The sequence below is a fragment of the Gobio gobio genome (genome assembly GCF_949357685.1).
Source record: "Gobio gobio genome assembly, chromosome: 20".
Lineage (NCBI taxonomy): Eukaryota > Metazoa > Chordata > Actinopteri > Cypriniformes > Gobionidae > Gobio > Gobio gobio.
In genome coordinates this window covers 21,437,001-21,458,694 of record NC_137113.1, presented here as the reverse complement: position 1 = coordinate 21,458,694, position 21,694 = coordinate 21,437,001, and the positions used below count along the sequence as shown (strand labels likewise).

Sequence of the window (21,694 nt, the reverse complement as noted above, 5' to 3'; positions counted from 1 at the left end):
CATACTTCTTTAACTGGCTAATAATACACTATTTACATTGGATTCGCATATTGTTGTTGTTTGTTTCTGCTTACAATTTTGATTTATATTTTTGGTGAAACATTTTAACAAACGTGCTGGTTAGGATGTCTAATAGGAAGTTCTGTATGTTAATGGTTGTGTAAATGATTTCCAAATTTACAGTGGCTACTGTACAAAAGTCTGGGGTCAGTAAGATTTTTTTATGTTTTTGAAAGAAGTTTCTTCTGCTCACCAAGGCTGTATCTATTTGATCAAATATACAGTAAAATAGCAACATAGTGAAACATTATGACCATTTAAAATGATTGCTTTTTATTGTCATTTATTTTTAAATTTATAATTTATTCTTGTCATGGCAAAGCTGAATTTTAAGTGTCACGTGATACTTTAGAAATCACTCTGATTCGGTGCTTAAGAAACATGATCAATGTTAAAAACAGTTGTGCTGTTCAATATTTTGGTTTTCTCAAAAGAACAGCATGTATTTGAAATAGAAAAATGCGTTAATATTATGAATGTCTGTCACTTTTAACGCTGTAGTTCATGTCTGACCATATCTGCCTATGTCTTTATTTGGAAAGATGATTTAGAAATAAAATAATGGATTCAGGTTAGTTTGTAGCCATTATAATTGGTAACACTTTATTTTAAGGTGACATAATTACACATTACTAAACCACCAAACCCTAACCCAAACCGTAACTCTATAGTACATGTTCATTAATATTACTCAGTACTTATTTGAGCAAGTACATTGTAACTACGTCACCTTAAAATAAAGTGTAACCTTATAATTAGATTTTTATAAACACAGTAGAGGTCTGTGGTGTGTGCTCATTTACTTAGACAGCTAAGTAAGCATGTTATGTTTCAGTGAAGTTGGGGTGGGTTGGTCCATGAGATGTCCTGTACTCCTTAATCTATACAATAAGAAATACAGGAAGACAGACAAAGAGCACTGCACATTGTTTCCAGACTCCAGTCCTGACTCCTGACGCACATATGTGTGTACAGTATGTGTGCATATCTCTGAGAGAGAGGGTGGATTAAACAATGAAAAGGGAAGAGATTGAATCTGTTGGTGAAAAAGTGTGTGTGTGATGTGGAAGTGGGTGGAGGAAGATCGATGTATGTGGAGAAACTGTGGAGGGGTGTAATTAGGGATGTGGAGTAATTAGGGGCTGTTAGCCGTATTGTTTTCTGTGAACACTGAACAGTGAATTCTTCTCACACTCTTCTCTTAGCCACAATCATCTCTGTGTTGGCGCCTTGCAGGTCTGCCTGTGATATTCGACGTGCTGTATGCCTTTCTGGATGTTCTGATTTATTCTTTGGCCTTTGATACTGTAGGTCACTAGATTATAAAACCAGAAGCTTTATTAACCGATATATTCAATGACTGCATAGTCATAAAATCATAATATCACTTATAGGTGTTAAAGAGGTTGACCATATCCTTAATGGCACACTTTGTGTGCATTTGTGGTCTTGCAGTCGTATGGACCCTGCCATAAGTCCACAAGACCATAGCGTGTCCGCTTTTTCATTTTAGGTTTCAGAACGGTGCTCGTCGTGAGAGCCCCCTTTGCCTTCGATATGCACCCTCGATGCGCACAGAGTCCAGAGTTCACTTTCGTGACGTAACAGCACTTTGACTGTCGGGTCTGCTGCGGAGCTCGCTCCAGTGCAGGCTCAGCAAAAGTGCGCATCGAGGGTGCATATCGACGTTTTGAAACCTAAAAGGACAAATGGGACACCCTATGGTCTCATGGACTTAATGGACATGCTCACGCAGCAGCCATTGTAAGTCCACAAAACTGAAAGTGCATATGAAGTGTGCCATTTGGGACAGAGCCTAGGTCACGAAAGTGTGGACTCGGAGGAAGATCGTGATGGCTTAGGGTTTCATTTGGGACAGGGCTGTTATGATTCTCAACCGAACCAAATCTCAGTCTTGATCTTACTTACCTCAAGGGAGTCATTGGTTGAACACTGGGGCATCTTAATATATTCTGAATTTCCAGCAAAGTCCTTCTGAAGATATAAATCTTTGAACCCTCATTAGTGACCCATGTCTGTCTGTGTGTGTGTTTGGTCTTTCTGTTGTGTTTTGATTCTGTCACATGCTCTTTTATCTTAGTTTCCCGCCACCTGTCTGTTTCCTAGGTGACCCTCGTTAGTTCTGTTCAGCTGTGTTTAGTGAATTATCTCGTTTCTGTCTGCTAGAAGTTCCTCTTGTTCACTCTGTCTAGTCACTGTTATGTTGGAGTGTGTTTCCCTGTCTTTCTGTTTGTTCATGAGCGTCATTGTTTAAGTTTGTATTTTGATCTTCTGAGTCTTCAGCCTGTTCCTGGTTCACCTAACCGCCACAGTTAGCAAATGGCCCAGGACAGATGAACCAAAGAGGATCATCTCCTGTCAAAATGAAAAATCACAACTTATCTCTAACAACTCAGTTGTTTCTCCTAGACAGCAGTAAGATAAAATTGGGAGCAAATGTAGACTATTTCAAACTGCCCAGTTTTCAACAGAAGGTTCTGTAAAGGACAATTCAACAGTATTAGAATAGTATTAGAAGAGGATTCTTCAGAGACCAATTGATCTGAGCTAGCCACATTAAATGTATAGCCCCGTACTCGTACTGTAAATAATCGTATCACTTACACTATTGTTCAAATGTTTGGGGTTAGTAAAATGTTTTTGAAAGACGTTTCTTATTTTCACAGAGGCTGCATTTATTTTACAGTAAAAGGGTATTATTGTGAAATGTAATTGCAATTGACTGTAAAATAACTTTTCTATTTTAATATATTTTAAAGTGATATTTGTTGTGTGATGGCAAAGCTACGTTTTCAGCATCATTACTCCAGTCTTCAGTGTCACATGTTCCTGCAGAAATCTTTCTAATATGCTGATTTGCTGCTCAAGAAATATTTCTTATTATTATCAATGTTGTATCATCAGTTTATAAATGTCTGTACCATCACAAAAAACTTACTGACCTCAAACTTTTGAACTTAAACCAACCTAAATGAAACATACTGTAACTTCCTGAGACATGAAAGACCAAGGCTCTCAGAGAACCTTGTTTACAACCAGAAAAGGCCTAATTATTCTTATAGAGATGGACTGAGGCAGAAAATTGTGAGTTCTTGGGTTTGGCTGAGAGCCAGAGAAGTAAGACTTCACAGTGAAGTATTTATAGCACCAGAACGAATGTAGTGGGGCTTGAGGTGGGAGCGCAGACATGGACCACCTGCTGATACCCAAACGCACAATGCGGACACACAGTGCTGATGTCTGAGCGCTCGGGACCTCAGTGCCTGAGCCGGGGAGGAGGTCTTATCGGCAGGGAAGCAGACATGAAACTCACAGCATGAAGCCTTGCTTTAATTATTTTCTCAAGTTGTTGATGCTTTTCATGGCATTGTGTACCTCAAACATCCCCTCTTTGCTGATCAGATGAATAGCTTGTTTTGATTCCATGTTAGTATGTGAATTTAATTTGATAAATAAGTCTGTTTAATTGAATCTGAGGTGTTTACTTTTTTTGTGAAGCTAAAGAGTGTGTGATTGTGCCTTAACTTTGGATTTGAGAAGGTCTTATTGAGTTTGATAATTTGCCAGTGTAAATGACAAATAATACCAAATGTTACACTCTTACAGACACATACATACTAAGTTGTCTTGTCTTTAGTCCCAGGCCCCACAGTCCAACAAACCCGGTACCAGGATGACAGCCAGATAGACAGTCTATATCTGAAGTCTCTGGAAGGCTTTGTTGCTGTGGTAACATCAGACGGGGACATGATATTCCTTTCAGAAAACGTCAGTAAATTTATGGGCCTTTCGCAGGTGAGTCTCACCTTATTTCCTTTATTCTTTCAGAATAATACAAAGAGAAAACCTATATTCTGTTACTTCATTTATAGTGACTGAGCATTTATTTTAAATGTCATCAGGTGGAACTGACAGGCCACAGCATCTTTGACTTCACACACCCCTGCGATCATGAAGAAATCCGAGAGAATCTCAGTGTCAAATCAGGTGAGCATTATAGCAGAACAATTTACCCAGAAGTATGTTGATACATTTCTTTGGGATACATTGTTGCCTTTAAAACCATAATGGCAGAATCTCCTAGTCCTCTTTATCTCTGGGTGTGTAATTTGCCATGGAGATTGAGTCCTTATCTGAGCGCACTTATCAGAGTCATGATGTTTCATTTTATACATTCTTGTGGTGGCTCCAATTTTTTTTACAAAGCCTCACACTATAGACCACAGTCCAGCCTGTAGTCCCTCGTGTAAAGGATTATTTACCTAGGGCTGAATGATTTGGGGGAAAATTGAATTGTGATTTTTTTTGCTGATAAAAATGGCTATTTTATATATATATATATATATATATATATATATATATATATATATATATATATATATATATATATATATATATATATATATATATATATATATATATATATATATATATATATATATATATATATATTTTCTTTTTAATTATTATTTTTTAAAGAGCTCCAGGTTTGCTGTGTTTGTAGGACTGCATAATTTGGCCCAAAAAAATCTTATTGTGATTATATAAAAATTTGACCACAAAATAATATTTTTTATTTTATTTTTTATTTAAATAATGATTTAAATATTATTAATAATTTATTACTATTATAAAATATTAGACAAAGTAAGAACTACATTACTTTTGTAATAATATTACAAATGTAAATGAAAATAATAATAATATTAATAATTCTTTTATTTTACAGAACAACTGAACTGTAAACCCTATCAATACGCATACAAACTGGACTAGTCCAGTCTCATACACAAGGGGAATTGTTTTACTAATTGTTTTGTTTAATTCAAATAATTACTTGCAGTTTAATTGAAAATACAAAAAACATATGTGGCTTTAAAAAGCATTCTATAGTCAGGGCAATAATTATTTCAGTATCCGTACGTATTTGGGACGATGACAGGAATTGAGCAGACTTGATTTGAATAGTTTCAGTGCTAGCTTGTGAATTTTTATACATTCATGTCATTTATTGGTACCAAACTTGGTGGGAACTTGGCCTTTACTCTGGCCCAAGTAGTTTCTGTAACTTACTATTTCTTTTGCTATCATGTAAGCAGTGTGTGCTTGCTCACAGACACACACTCAGAATGAGAGTAAGTGGGCCTTCCCCACAGCAAATGTTCCTCCTCTTGTTTTATCTGTCTCTCACTGTCTCTTCCTCTATCTTTCACTAGTCTGTCACCTGACCTGTTTAGCGCTATTGAGCAAATGACATCATTTTCTTTCATTGGCCACTCGGAGATAATTCCTATGCAATAGCACAGAAAGCTCAATATACTGTAGTTAAGGTTTCGACAGACCGATTCAGCTTCGGTTGAACTTTGCACCTGGCATCCACGACCCACTGACAGAGCAAAGTCCTCTGAATGTGCTAGAAAAAAGCTTTATGGCCAGCACAATGGTCCATTATAAATGATTTTTAAGCATATATCTTAAGAGGGGTTTTATTTGCAGGACCTGTGTATGGCAAAAGAGGTAAAGACATGAGCATGAGCAGAGATTTCTTTATGAGGATGAAGTGTACGGTCACCAACAGAGGTCGCACTGTCAACCTTAAATCAGCCAACTGGAAGGTAATAATGCGTAAGCATATCATACAACTTCATGCATCGTACACATGGATGTGCTGTCAAATAAAACATTGTGTCGCCGCTCTGTCTTTCAGGTGCTGCATTGCACGGGGCACCTGCAAGTGTGCAACAGCCGGCGCCCTCAAGTCCTGTGTGGGTTTTCGGAGCCACCCCTCACATGCGTCACTATGGTGTGTGCGCCGATCCCACACCCTTCTAATGTCGACACACCTCTCGACAGCAAGACGTTCATGAGCAGACACAGTATGGATATGAAGTTTATCTACTGTGATGAGAGGCAAGGCACTGTTCACTAATTGGAGTATGAATGCTTACCGTGTATGTGTGTTTGTGTATATGTGTGTACAGAAAAAATATCTGAAGCTCTGAACACAAAGATGTCTGATGTATTTCCTATTGAGACAGGAAGTTTAGCATTTAGGACATTCTCATTCTAGAGAGCATTTGATTGGACAAATATCAATGTAGTTCAGGATGAGTCGTACTGTATTTATTGTCTGAAAGATGGTGGGCTTTATTTTAATGATATGAGCGCATGATCTGAAGCGCAGGTGCACTTAGGGCATGTCCGAAACCACTTTTGCTAGTTTAACGGCGGAAAAAACAGTTGGTGCATGCGCCAAAAGGGTTGTACCTAGTCTCTTAAGGAGTCATGGGTGTGTTTTGGGCATAACGTGCAATAACCCAATCTCATCTCCTTCTCCCATTCCATTTAAAAGCAAGTTGCACTTGCACCATGGAGATGTCCATATCTGAGTGCACTTATCACAGTCATGATGTTTGTGTGCTACTGTGCGTCCCTGTGTGTATAATAAGCAGAGTGTATGCGCGTTGTGTACCCGCCTATAGGCGCATATTACTAACTCGCCCTTTAAACAACACAAAAAATATAATGGCGCAGTCGTTTTCAGTTGCCTCAAAATAGCAACGCGCCAAAAATACGCCTGAACACACCTCGTTTTCAGACCAGCACACCCATGGGTGAACAGATGGACGCGAGTGCATTTGCTATTTAAACAATGTGGCTGCATCAGGCTGAAATTAGCAAAAATATCTTGTTTCCCGAACCTGTCGTTGCATTGTGCTGGGAGTATGATGGGGCCCTATGTGTGTGTATGTGCTAAAATTCATGCTACCATTCAAAAGTTTGGGGTCAGTTTTATTTTAAATTTTTTTAATTAATACTTTTTATTCAGCAAGGATACATTATATTGATCAAAACGATATTTTAAATCAAATAAATACAGCCTTGGTGAGCATAAAATACTTCTTTCAAAAGACTAATCGTACAGACCCCAAACTTTTTGTTAATTTTTGAATATTTAGGAGTACAGTAGCATATGGATCGCCACACATGGACTATCAAAAAGTCACTGTATCTTTGGTAAACAGTGTTCACCATTTTTTCATTTTGCGCTTATATGAGTGCACGTTAGTGAGCTAATATGTGTGTGTTTCAAAGGTCAGTATTGGGAACTCTTATCATAATCCTGTTTTGCTGCTACCTGCTTTGTTATCATTGTGTGTGGTAAGGGAGAGTGATTATGAGCTTTTCTTGTTTTCTTGCTATATTTCTTGAAAGCTCCTAAAGGGCACAATTGACTTCTCTTACAAATCTTGCATAACAAGTCTGGGGGGTTTGTTTGTCCCCTGGCAATATGGGGCCGGTGCTGCTCTGAGTGCCTGGTCACCCATCTGTACTACACTACAGTGGATGTGTTGTGAAGCAGGTTAACAGCTGAGGTCAGATATTTGCATGCTTTCATTTAATAGGGCTTATTCGTGACCGCACAGAGTTCATTAAAAGCCCATACTGGAGCAGGAAATGAGAGGAGGCTACTCCAGGGAAAAACTGTATTTGTACTGTTTTTGTACGGAGTATTCAACATCACAAAAAAAATGATATGGTGAAGATATTGAGCATTGCAACAAATGCATTTGTGATTAATAGACAAGCCCACATCTGCTTTCAATCTGGCATATGTCTTTTGGAGGCATTGTATTGATACGTGTGTGCTGTTCTGTTCTTTCTTTTCATCCAGCAAGTTGAAAAACAGACATTAAAGATAATGATCAGACAGAACAAGTACGACTCTCTTGCACAAGAGATTTATAGCTCCAATAAACAAGGGTCCTGCTTGTAATCATTTGTTCTCACTAAGCTAAGCGGAGAGTTTACATTGGCTCCCAGCAGCACAAGTTTGATTGCCTAGATGTAATCATGAATCTTGGTTAATGATGGCTTCGGTGCTTTAATTCAATCACACTTTGTTTTGACTGTTCCATTAGTTTTATTCTTGACTTGTCTTTGTGTTTCAGAATCAGCAGCCTGATCGGATATAGACCAGAGGAACTTCTTGGCCGTTCGGTGTATGAGTTTTGCCATGCTTTGGATTCTGAAAGCATGACAAAGAGCCACCAAAATCGTGAGTAGCTGTCTACAGCCAACAAAAACAAAGCCAGGAAACACAAAAGTCTTTTTCTGTTTAGACTTGAAACGGATAAACAGATTTGAATTGGAGATGCCAGTCTGAACAAAGCCATAGGGTAGATGTCTGTTGAGTTTTCTGCGTCTGCTCTGTTCTTTGTAACTCCATTTCCTGCACTGGAGCAAACACACCAGAAACAACGCAGTAGCTCATTGTGTGAATACCGTTTTGGCTAATTTACCTATCTTTTAGTCAATCTTGACTTTGTCCTGAAATGACTCACGGTCTGGAACAGAACCATGCCTCTCATCTCTGTCCATGGGTAAACTATAGTTCAAAACCTTGAAGACCTGTGATGTTCCCATGGGCTTGATGACTGAGGGAAACAGATGTCCCGCCGTGCTCCAGGAATTGTTGAGGGATATTTATAAACTGAATGGTTGTTGCATTGCATTATTTATTTGCTTAGTAGATGCCGTAGACTATACGGGTAATGTTTTCGGCCACTTTGCTTTTAAAATTGAACTTAAACCTACCATGTGGTTCTAACCTTAAAGACTATTTTTAAAAAATCTATATTTTTTATATAAGTTTCCGACTTTTTAATCTCATAATTATGATCTCATAGCTATTTTGTATTGATTACTTATTGATTTATTTACATTTATTTTATTTTTAACGTATTATCTCAGGCATAAGCAGTGGATAAACTTTTTTTATTGCATAGGGGCAATGAGATAATTCCCTCACATACAATAATGGACAGCTTCCAGTTTTATCCTAAACCACAAGATGAAACCTCTGTATACAAAGGCTCCTGTCAAATTTTGTTTTGAATGTGATTTATGATTTTTTTTTGGTACATTTAGAGGACACTGATTTGATTGTTGTTGCTACATGAGGCATTGAGGCAGAATAGATGGCCTGAATCCCATTATATGTCCTTTGACTTCATCTATAACAACCCAAAAGCTCTCAGATTTGCTCCTTCAGGATGGCCCACCTGATTAGCTAGTGCATTAGCGGCTAACAAGCCTTTGTAGTGTGCAGCACCTCTGTTCTGGTTCCTCTGATGACTTTAATCCAGAACAGTGCTCTGGTGTTCTTCACCTCCTCTTCCAGTGATACGTACCTGGAGCATTACCTACTATAATACCTTTTGATTTGATGACTACTTACATGATCTGCAGTAATGGACCGTATTCAAAGGGAGTATTAGGTTTAAGCCGCTTACTATACATAGTGTTACATTTGAAAACTATTCAGTAAAACTTTACAATAAACTCTCCTGTGTTAACATGAACTAACATGAACTAACAATGAGCAATATATTATTACAGCATTTATTAACCTTTGTTAATAAAAATTTTCACATTCATGTTACAAAACACTGTGAAAAAACAGATATAAAGTTGTATTATGATTAGAAGACATGCTTTAATAATCCATCTAATACTCCAAATGTGAATATGGCCAATGGCTAATGTGAATACTTATTCTGAGTATCGTCAATAGTCATATTAGTTGAAATCAAGTACGTAAATGTCCTGGCTATTAAACCTAAATGGAGATGTTAAACTTTTTATCACCTTTAATATCTTCATTTTATGCAGGATCATGAATGTTTAATTTTTAATTTTATTTTTTATTTAACTACGTTTAAGACACACCCACCCACACACACACACACACACACACACACACACACACACACACACACACACACACAGACAAACACATTTTTAATTATTTAGTTAAAAAGTTTAATTAATTAAAATTTGTGTACAATTATTTAAAAATTAAATGATGTCTCATTTTTAGATGCCTGTCCAATGGTATTTTTAACTTGATTATCAGTTGTATATTTGGCATAAATGTAAAGTATATCCATTTATTATTAATTACGAGATAAAAATGTGAAATTGTAACATAAAAAGTCAATACTTAGTATTTCATATTTATGGCTTTATCCCATAATTCTGACTTTTTATCTTATAATTATGACTTTATCATCTCATAATTATGATTTACCAAAGCATGATGTGATGGAAATGGGCTTCCATAGTTATGTGATTCCATATTCAATTATATTTTTTAACATATTATCGTATTATGATGTTAGCTAACTGCGTGATTTATATATGTACATTTCTGAAATCCATTACTTGGACACTTGGTATCCATTTATTATTAGTTACATTTAACAATTTAAGCCATTCCATCTTTTTCTGTTTTCTTCTTCAGTTTGTAATAAGGGGCAAGTTGTGAGTGGCCAGTACAGAATGCTAGCCAAGCAGGGGGGCTATGTTTGGGTGGAGACCCAGGCAACCGTCATCTACAACAATCGCAACTCCCAACCACAGTGCATCATCTGCATCAATTACGTCCTGAGGTACTGTATTAAACGATGATACTAAATGATGATACTGATCCTTATGATACTGTTCTCACACTGTTGTTGAATTTCAGTTCTGTTGAGGAGCAGTCCCTCATCTTCTCCCTGGATCAGACGGAGGCTCTTTTCAAGCCCTACCACATGTGTAGCATGGGAGAACTGTTCAGCCAGGGTGGAGCTTCCTCCGTTTCAGAAGCTCAGGACATTCGTTTCACTAAGCTCAAGGAGGAGCCTGAGGAGTTAGCTCAGTTAGCACCCATGCCAGGAGACGCCATCATTGCCCTGGACTTTGGTCAGAATGCCACCCGGCACTACTTCAACCATTACCCCTACAATACCTTCACCCTCTTCACATCCTCAATCCCCGATTACAAATCTACTCCCATCCTGCATGCATGAACTCTTACTCCTTCCCTTGGCTCCCCTTACTCTACCTCACAACCAATCACACACATACACTGCCCAGGTCAAAAGTTGTGGTAGACGTTGTTGTACTGTAGCTCAGTGCCACTGTAGCTTGGCTTTACTCCAGGATACGCAATATTTGACAACAATAAAAGGAAGCTGAAACGTTCTGCTCCAATGCAACTTATGCCTTAGCGTTGGCTTTAGCATAAAATACAGTTTTTGTTTGTTCGTTTTTTTTTTAATAATAAAAGTAAATGTTATTTCAACATCTCCTGTGTTTTTGAAGCTTTACCAATGACAGTAGGCAGTGTTTGTGTGTTTCATTACCCTCACCACAGGGCTATAATGGGTATACTCGTTTTACTTTTCATCTCAAGGCATGTCTTTACTAGTAAAACCACTGCATGGAATGGAAATCACCACCTAGTGACGCTTTCAACAGATCTAATTGCTTTTGGTGATGGCTGAGGTTGTTTTTTAACATCCTAATTATTTATGTAACCATTTATTCTCTTGTAATCATAGTGAGCACTAATCTTTTGTACATTGTGTTGTTTAAGGTGTGTCTATCCACTGTTAGTTGACTTTCCTTGGCTCTTTATGTAGTAGTTCTATGATATTGCATCTCAATTCAGTTATTTTTATATGGAACTGTGATTTAAGAGGCATAATTTGACTAGTTACTCTGTCATGTGCAATGCATTTGCAGAAAGGCCAGCGTTTGAAGAACCGACTTACTTCTCTAAGTCCACCAAGCTTCCTGTGGTGGGACCGTCGTGGGTTGTGGACACGCCCCCTGATGGCAGTCCTGATAGAAACCTGTCTGGCATTCCCTCCACCTTCACCGTACCCCAGGCACCTCCTGCGGGCAATTGCACGCCCTGTACCACACCCTGCTTGAGTGGCTGCAGCAGTTCTACAGTATGTCTCATCCCCATCTGTGACACCAGGGACATATCATCCTTTTTAAATTATTTATTTTTTCCTACTGGTATATAGCTTTTGCATGTCCAAAACAGTAATTTAGTTTTCATGGTCATTTGTGACCTGCTCTCTCTCTGAGAATTTCTGTTGCTGCACCTTTAAGATTTCTATATTTAATCCATTTAATTGGTGTTTTTTTAATGTGTTTGTTTGCAGCCTAGCAGTCCAGAAGATTACTGTGGCAGTGGAGAGTGTGATCTGAAGGTGGAGCTGACAGAGAAGCTATTTGCCCCTGAATCTGTAGCAACAAATCCCACAGACTCCCAGGTGAGTGAGGCATTTCATCCGAAATAGTACCTCAGTGTTCTTTGTCTACACAGTTTCAGTCATAGTCTTTGTCTTTTGATGAAAATGTTTTTTCCCGAGTTCACACTTACAAATAATCAGATAGTAAATAGTATGCGTAATAGTATGCGTATTTGGTGTGCTGTCCGAGGGGAGGGCTCCGAGTTCAGTATTTGGCCCAAACCTAGAGTACTCCCCCCGTATCTCTGGTTAGGAAAGTAACCAGGTGAGTGTGAGGAGACGGGGTGGTGGAGGGATGCTGAAAACTGTCGAGGAATATAGGTGAGTTGACTGCGTATACAAGTGCTGGTCATATAATTAGAATATCTTCAAAAAGTTGATTTATTTCACTAATTCCATTTAAAAAGTGAAACTTGTATAATATATTCATTCATTACACACAGACTGATATATTTTAAATGTTTATTTCTTTTAATTTTGATGATTATAACAGACAACTAAGGAAAATCCCAAATTCAGTATCTCATAAAATTAGAATATTACTTAAGACCAATACAAAGAAAGGATTTTTAGAAATCTTGGCCAACTGAAAAGTATGAACATGAAAAGTATGAGCATGTACAGCACTCAATACTTAATTGGGGCTCCTTTTGCCTGAATTACTGCAGCAATGCAGCTTGGCATGGAGTCGATCAGTCTGTGGCACTGCTCAGCTGTTATGAGAGCCCAGGTTGCTCTGATAGTGGCCTTCAGCTCTTCTGCATTGTTGGGTCTGGCATATCGCATCTTCCTCTTCACAATACCCTATAGATTTTCTATGGAGTTAAGGTCAGGCGAGTTTGCTGGCCAATTAAGAACAGGGATACCATGGTCCTTAAACCAGGTACTGGTTGCTTTGGCACTGTGTGCAGGTGCCAAGTCCTGTTGAAAAAATGAAATCTGCATCTCCATAAAGTTGGTCAGCATCAGGAAGCATGAAGTGCTCTAAAAACTTCCTGGTATACGGCTGTGTTGACCTTGGACCTCAGAAAACACAGTGGACCAACACCAGCAGATGACATGGCACCCCAAACCATCACTGACTGTGGAAACTTTACACTGGACCTCCAGCAACGTGGATTGTGTGCCTCTCCACTCTTCCTCCAGACTCTGGGACCCTGATTTCCAAAGGAAATGCAAAATTTACTTTCATCAGAGAACATAACTTTGGACCACTTTTTTTCCTTTTTGTCTTTAGCACAAGTGAGACGCTTCTGACGCTGTCTGTTGTCCAAGAGTGGCTTGACACAAGGAATGCGACAGCTGAAACCCATGTCTTGCATATGTCTGTGCGCAGTGGTTCTAGAAGACTCCAGCTCCAGTCCACTCTTTGTGAATCTCCCCCACATTTTTGAATGGGTTTTGTTTCACAATCCTCTCCAGGGTGCGGTTATCCCTATTGCTTGTACACTTTTTTCTACCACATCTTTTCCTTCTCTTCGCCTCTCTATTAATGTGCTTGGACACAGAGCTCTGTGAACAGCCAGCCTTTTTTGCAATGACCTTTTGTGTCTTGCCCTCCTTGTGCAAGGTGTCAATGGTCGTCTTTTGGACAACTGTCAAGTCAGCAGTCTTCCCCATGATTGTGTAGCCTACAGAACTAGACTGAGAGACCATTTAAAGGCCTTTGCAGGTGTTTTGAGTTAATTAGCTGATTAGAGTGTTGCACCAGGTGTCTTCAATATTGAACCTTTTCACAATATTCCAATTTTCTGAGATACTGAATTTGGGATTTTCCTTAGTTGTCTGTTATAATCATCAAAATTAAAAGAAATAAACTTTTGAAATATATCAGTTTGTCTGTAATGAATGAATATAATATACAAGTTTCACTTTTTGAATAGAATTGGTGAAATAAATCAACTTTTTGATGATATCCTAATTATATGACCAGCACCTGTATTTATATAAGCCACTCGTGCTGATTGGTAAGACATCTTGATTACTGATTGCTGACTGCTGGTTGGAATGACATGAACTTTGTTAATAAAACATAATTTAAATGTAGTCAGTAGTTTGTCATATCATATTTATTAATTTAGGCCATTTTACTATATTTGATTAAAATGGAATATCATTTTACTAAACAAAAAACATATATTTTAATAAATGAAAATGCCCAAAAACCTGTAACAGACCTTTAACATTTTGAGTTACATATTCTGATTAGCTTGTAACTTCAAGTTCTTCTGTTCATTCACCTCAATGTCTGTGCGGATGCAAGACGCACAGTAATATTGCATTTACATGATGTTTTATTAACAAATTTCAGGAGGAACACATTCAGATGATCTATCCAATCATCACGTCATTCCAACCAGCAGTCAGCAATCAGTAATCAACATGTCTAACCAATTAGCTCGAGTGGAGGCTTGCAGTATATAAATATACGCAGTCAACTCACCTATGTTCCTCGACAGTTTTTAGCATCCCTTCACCATCCCGTCTCCTCACACTCGCCTGGTTACTTTCCTAACCAGAGATACGGGGGGAGTACTCTGGGTTTGGGCTAAAATACAGAGCTCGGAGCCCTCCTCTCGGACAGCACACCAAATACAAATACTACTTTACTCTATCCGACTTATTAGTAAGTGTGAACTCGTGAACTGATTATTTGTAAGTGTGAACTCATGAAAGTGAAATTGTGGAGATGGCTGATTAATCACATATACACTACTTACTACATATCTATTTAAGAGAAATTTAATACTTGTATTTAGCAAGGACACATTAAATTGGTCAAAAGTGACAGTAAAGAATTTTACAATGTTACAAAAACGTTCTATTCATCAAAGAGCCTGAATAAAGCTATCACAGTTTCTACAAAAATATTGATAATAATACGAAATATTTCTTGAGCATATTAGAATAATTTCTGAAGGATCATGTAACATTGAAGCTTTGCCATTACAGCAATACATGACATTTTAAAATATAATAAAATAGAAAATGGTTATTTTAAATTGTAATAATATTTGACAATATTACCATTTACTGTATTTTGTAAAGTTACAGAGTAAGACAACAGTAGTCTATAAAAATATATAATGATATATCAGCTCTTTCATCCCAATTCCTGGCATACTATTGTTTGAACCAAGTTGTTCTTCTTCTGAAAAAAATGTGCAAGTATTTATTTTCCCTTATCAACTGTTTTAAATGAATATTTGGCTGACATGATATCTAACTGTGTGCAGTTGGACCTGAGTGATCTGGACCTGGAGACTCTTGCTCCTTATATCCCAATGGACGGTGAGGACTTCCAGCTGCACCCCATTTGTCTGGAGGAGCCGGTGCCCGACACAAGTCCAGGCCTGAGCACAGCCCTCCAGCACAGCTTCAGCAGTGTAGCTGACCTCTTCCAGTCTCTGAGTCCATTCCCTCCTGACAAGAGCAGTCCTCACACGTGTCCAGACACAGCTCATGTGGAGGCTTTCCAAACCGCACCAAACGGAGCTTCAGAGGAGGGTAGACAGAGTCTTCAGTGGCCCCCCAACCCACCCTCACAATATGAACGTACAGATATTGGATGCATGGACGACAGAAACACTGCAGATCCAGGACAAACATGCAGTTTTACTTCTGCACTGCCACAACAAAGGTGAATAGAGTTCATCATTCCCTAACACATGCATTTTATGTGGCAAAACATGAACTAGGCATTAATGATTAATTAGATTAGGACTTCCAGAAGGAAATTCACGGCCTTTGCTAGGAAGCAAAAGAATTGTGTGAAAGTTTCAAGTAACCTTCTATACAGGTAAAATGTTGCATCAGAGTTGCTTTGTCATTGTGACTGTACATCTTTTTTTCTGTCGTCTGTATTTGAGAATCAAGTCTAGACGAAACACAAATTAGCATGGAAATAGATGGGAAAAAAACACCAATTGCAAATCAGTGTGCAAATATGTTGTGCCAACACTTTTAATGCTAAACAGTCTATCAGTGCAATATATATATATATATATATTTATTTATTTATAAAGGCCCATTTATATTCTGTGAGAAAATAATAAAGTGTGATATTATGAAGACATGTTTGCAAAAAAAAGCTTTTATATTTTCATAGCACTTAAGTCAAAAGAATTTAAAATATTATCTGGAATTATATTGTTAGATATAAAACAAAAGAGACTTTTCAATTAAATTCAAATTACTTTGCATATCAACATATCAACAAGGCTGAATTTATTTGATAAAAAAATACAGTGAAATGGCTATTGTAAAGTATTATTACAATTTAAATAACTGTTTTCTATTTGAATATATTTTAAAATGTAATTTATTGTTATGACAAAGCTGAATTTGTAATTTATAGTAATATGAGTGTGCTGTCTTTTGTATATCTAGAGTCTTTGATTTAATCCTTGCTAAGTATAGTATTTTTTAAGTATTTCCTAAAAAAAAGAAGAAAAAAAAAGAAAAAAAAACATATTGACCTCAAACTGTAGTGTACGATAACAAAGGGTCATTATGTTAATTTTTCTATTTTTCTTGCTATTTCCAGGTTCTTTGAGAGCTTCGCCCCTGTTCAGAAAGACATGAGTGTGGGGCAGATCGCTCTCCTCAACAACTTCAAACGGAAGCGGCTCTCAGATTTCGGTCCGTCGTGCTCTTTCTCCGATATTCCAAAGGTAAGCTCTCAGGCTCTCACTGTAGACTAATGAGTGCATTTATATAGTGATACTAAAGACAGAATATCAAATTAACATGTGTGTTCAGCAGGTGGTACATCCTCACAAGTCTGCAGATGTAATGCGAAAAAGGATGAAGACGATGAACGTTGACAGCTGTGCCTTCTCTGTCAGAAAGTGTCTCAGCACGAGCATGCTCACAGGTACATCAACTCTCTCTCTCTCTCTCTCTCTCTCTCTCTCTCTCTCTCTCTCTCTCTCTCTCTCTATTGTTAGTTGTTTTCAAATTTTTCTATGCCCAAATTTACACACTCCTTTGTCCCTTTTTCTCAGATAAATTTCCATGCATTCAAAGTGGATTGGTTGCTCATCACGGCTGCAGTCAATCTCTCAAAGGGACCTCAGAGGATCTCAAACAGCATTTCACAGAGTCATTCTGCTCTCCCAGTAACAGACAATACCACATGATGCCTTCACACAAACACTCAGGTCAGTCACTAGTCCTTACAGCACAAACCAAAATATTACCAAAACTTCATATACTATACCACGATTCATATCTTGGCAGCATCAAAGGGATCATTTAAATAAAATATTAATTAAGTAATTTTATTATTTACTCACCCTTATATCATTTCAAACCCGTATGACCTTGTTATTCTGTGGAACACGGAAAGAGATGTTTCGGAGAATGTTCACGCCAATCGTTCACGTCAATAGTTCTTTTTGAAAGAAGTCTGATATGCTCTCCAAGGCTGCGTTTATTTAAGGCTGCATTTATTTGATGAAAAATACAGTAAAAACAGTAATATTATAAAATATTATTACGATTCAAAATAACTTTTTTCTATTTTATTATATTTATTTTATTTTATTATATAAAATGTACTTTATTGCTGTGATGGCAAAGCTGATCACATGCTGGTCACATGATCCGTCAGAAATAATAATTTCTTTTAAAAAATATATATATTACCAAACATAAACTTTTAAACAGTAGAGTGTATATTCCAAATTTCTGAAGTCATACAATATTGTGAAGAACGGACTCAAATCGGACCAATTGGGTCATCTTTAACTATGGCCGCATTTATACTGCAGGTCTTGATTCCCATTTCCGACCCAAAAACTAACATTATGATTTTCAAGAAATACATTTTAATAAGACATTGGGCCCATTTTTAATCGCATGGTCTGAAGCACATAGGGCAGGTGCACTTAGGGCGTGTCTGAATCCGCTTTTGCTAGTTTAACGACGGAAAAAACAGTCTGCGCGCCAGGTGCATGGTCTAAAAGGGTTGTACCTAGTCTCTTAATGAGTCATGGGTGTGTTTTGGGGCGTAACGTGCAATAAACTAGAGTCTCACCTCCCATTCCTTTAAAAGCCAGTTGCGCTTGTACAATGGAGGATTAGCGGAAAGACTGAACCCTTCTCCAAAGAGGAATCCTTTTATTTTTAATATTCACAAATGTTTGTGTGCTGCTGCGCATCCCTGTGTGTGTGATAAGCAGAGTGTACCGTGCGTACACCCGCCTATCGGCGCACATTACTAACTCGCCCTTTAAATAACACAAAAAATACTGCGCTATTGACGTTAGATCAGGTTTTTGTTGGTCAATGGTGCAGTCGTTTTCAGTGCATTTGCTATTTAAACAACATGGCGCTGGATGTGGAAATGATAACTGCATCGGGCTGAAACTAGCAAAAAACACTTGCATCACGCCTTGTGTCACCGATTGAGTTTAATTTATTGACATGGAATTCATAGAAACATTTTTTATGTAATAGTTTCATCTGTATATCAAAATCATTATATATACACAGATCCGCTATAAAATTTAGTGTGTACTAATGGTTTGATGGTAGAACTTTTGTTAAGCATGTCAGAGGTTCTGGGTTCGAATCTGCCATCGAATAGGTTTTTTTCCTCATTAAAATGTGTTCATCAGTGATTGTATATCAAGAGCAGGGACATGTTTGTGTGCATTTTATTTTGAGTTTCCACTCGAACAAATAGAGAGTCTCCACAACGGGACTGAAGTCGCTGTCACTGATAACAGTGACAATGAGCACTCAGGATGATTTCAAAAACAACACATTTCTGCTCCAGATCGCCTCTTATTTAACACAAACAAACAAAATGAATACTCTGCTAGTCAACTAGAGATGTTTTATTTGTTATAGATATATAGATAGATATCTGGACCGCAAAATGTTTCAAAAAGTCATTTTTTTCAGTGACATACGACTCGCATTGATCGATCCCGTTTACACGGCAGGCACAAATGCACGTATCCAAATCATATCAGATTTATTTTCAGATATGAATGAGGCCTGAAACCGATCTGAGAATCCAAGCACTTTTTTCCTGCTTACACGTTCGTGGGTCATATCCAATCTGTGCCACATGGGAGGAAAAAATTGGAATTGGGTCACTTGAACCATGCAGTGTAAATGCGGCCTATGCGACATTTGAGTTACAAGTCTCTTTTATTTTTGACAGGCATGATAAGTCAACTGTTGGGGCCATCCTTTGACTCATACGGTCTGCCAGAGCTGACACGATATGACTGCGAGGTAAACGTGCCTCTACAGGGAAACTTGCATCTGCTTCAGGGCAGTGACCTTCTGAGAGCCTTGGACCAGATCAAGTAGACCCAGAGCTTCTTCAGCGATCCATTCACCCAATGCTTTTTCTGTATATGCAGTTGTCTTGTATACGCATGTATTATCAGCCTTTATTTAGACCTATTTGTACATTTTCCTTTAACATCTGTGTGATATTTAATATATATTTGAAAAATCTGATTGTTACATGTTTAGAATGTGTTGGGACGTACCACGTTCTGTGCTACTATCTCTGACTCTAATATTGTCTTGTGCCTTCAGATGCTAAGTGTTCTTAACATTTATGGTCAGATTTACCAGATTCACTGTAGCAGAATTAGAGAATATACAAAATATAATATTATATACAGTATAGTTTAAATGGTAGTTTAATTTGAAACTTATTCATTCAGCTTGGTGTTTTGAAAAAACTATTGCCTTAAATATTTGCTTCGAATTTGTACCAGCAACAAATGTGGCGTAAAACTTGTGGGACTGTTTTCCCGTTTAGAACATTAGTCGTGGAAAATCTTATGCATCGACTTTCCCCTATCCCTCAACACAATCATAATGAGAAAAATGCTGTATTAAATGTATAGTTTCTGTAAAGCACTTTATTTTAAAAGATGCAAATGGAAGACCAAAATGAAAAAGCCCCAGTATAGTGGTATATAGTATAGTTTTGGCCATCTTCTTAGGCCCACCAAACACTAACCATTCTCTAAAATATCTTCTTTCTTTTAAAACCGAACTGTAAATTCAAATATTATTTTATTATACAAACATACCTATTGTGTCTACATTAGATGAGGTCAGAGTTCTACTCTCCGGATCTCTGTAACACGTGAAAAATGTTTGTATTTGGTGTTCAGAAGTGCCTTGGTACTTGGTCTTGTCTACCTAGCAGTAGACAGAGACGTATCTGTAGCTTTCTCATTTACACTACATATCTAATATATAAGGTTATTAGATTTTGTATTATGTTTATCACCTTCTTGTGATGCTCTGGGGTTTCTGTGTGTTTAACAAAATATATAAAGCTAATTTTATCTTGTAGTTTTTGAAAGTCTGTGATTGTTTATTCTCAGGATAGTCATTTCAAGTAACAAGCATTTGTATTCCAGTCTTTCTATGTAGCATTAAAAGATATGAAAGATTGCATTATGTCCAACGCAAATTAAAACATAAATGGTGCTAGTTGCAAATCATTCTCAGCGTATTTGTATCCTCCTATCCCCCTCCTTTTTGAGCATAGATTTGAACTTAAATGGTTGTAATTCATGCAGACCTAAGGTTGGTCTCTTTTTTAAAGAAGACACTCAGCCGAATATTGCAGAAGTGGAAGCAGCTGCAAAAAAATGAAAGTTTATAAAAAGAACAGATGTTTAATTTTAGCGTAAAAAAATATATATGTAAAGATTTTTTTTTATTTTATACAAAATATAAATTTTACAAAATGATTTGAACTCTAAAATTGCTAGAAAATCAAAGTTATATCATATCAAGTTCAAGTTATGTCAAAATATCAAGTTGTCTTCCAAATTTGAAATTGATATCACAAAAGTTGAGTCCGCTGAAAGCTTTTAAATTACAGTTTCTATGCATGGTATTGCAATGTTAAGTTTTTGAACAAATTCAATGAATTTTGAGCATTTAAGCTTTCGAATAATACCTCATTTATGACGATTACTAAAATATGTGATAGGGAAAGGGATAGGGATAAGTTTCCTTCTGTTATTATTGTACCGTTTTTATTTATATAAATTATGAGAGATACCATATCTGCTCAATCTTCCCACTGCTGCAGTTCTTATAGATTTCCACTGACTGACACTGACTACACACATTCATGCAAATGAACATCACTGCATCCAGGCCTGGATTATGGACCTGGGCTGCATTTCTCAAGTCGATCGTATAGAGACCAATGGTTGCAATTGTTCTAGGCATACAATGCTCATTGTGGACAGTGAGCCCCATATAGATATGAGTAATTAGTATTAAATTAGTGATTTTAAAGTATTTTGGAGAAATAGGCTAATAAATTGATGTTTAGTAGCACATTTATGCAGCAAATTTATGATTTACATTACCATTGCACCTTATTATGAATTACTTATGGGAGTTCAAGAATGTTCAAGCAAGCCAAAAGAAATGACTGGAGATACAGAAAATTAACTTGTTTTTAATGACATAACAATTAGGCTACAGGAACATTCCGATCCTGGCCTCTGTAT

At 37.3% G+C, this 21,694-nt stretch overlaps 1 protein-coding gene across 2 annotated transcripts in view; it reads left to right on the top strand.

Annotated features, from left to right (window-relative positions):
• epas1a (endothelial PAS domain protein 1a) overlaps nucleotides 1–20,827 on the top strand; it is a 29,742-nt gene extending 8,915 nt beyond the window's left edge. Inside the window, exons 3-16 of one of the 2 annotated variants that reach the window (XM_079800991.1) lie at nucleotides 3,719–3,876; nucleotides 3,984–4,068; nucleotides 5,578–5,696; nucleotides 5,789–5,991; nucleotides 8,034–8,140; nucleotides 10,388–10,535; nucleotides 10,613–10,830; nucleotides 11,656–11,867; nucleotides 12,087–12,197; nucleotides 15,413–15,816; nucleotides 16,723–16,849; nucleotides 16,938–17,052; nucleotides 17,183–17,338; nucleotides 19,354–20,827. In XM_079800991.1, the coding sequence (XP_079657117.1) occupies nucleotides 3,719–3,876; nucleotides 3,984–4,068; nucleotides 5,578–5,696; nucleotides 5,789–5,991; nucleotides 8,034–8,140; nucleotides 10,388–10,535; nucleotides 10,613–10,830; nucleotides 11,656–11,867; nucleotides 12,087–12,197; nucleotides 15,413–15,816; nucleotides 16,723–16,849; nucleotides 16,938–17,052; nucleotides 17,183–17,338; nucleotides 19,354–19,505 (2,315 nt within the window). In that variant the 3' untranslated portion in view covers nucleotides 19,506–20,827. The remainder of the gene's footprint in view (nucleotides 1–3,718; nucleotides 3,877–3,983; nucleotides 4,069–5,577; nucleotides 5,697–5,788; nucleotides 5,992–8,033; nucleotides 8,141–10,387; nucleotides 10,536–10,612; nucleotides 10,831–11,655; nucleotides 11,868–12,086; nucleotides 12,198–15,412; nucleotides 15,817–16,722; nucleotides 16,850–16,937; nucleotides 17,053–17,182; nucleotides 17,339–19,353) is intronic. The other variant, XM_079800992.1, reaches the window with a different exon arrangement.
• The last annotated feature ends 867 nt before the right edge of the window (nucleotides 20,828–21,694 follow it).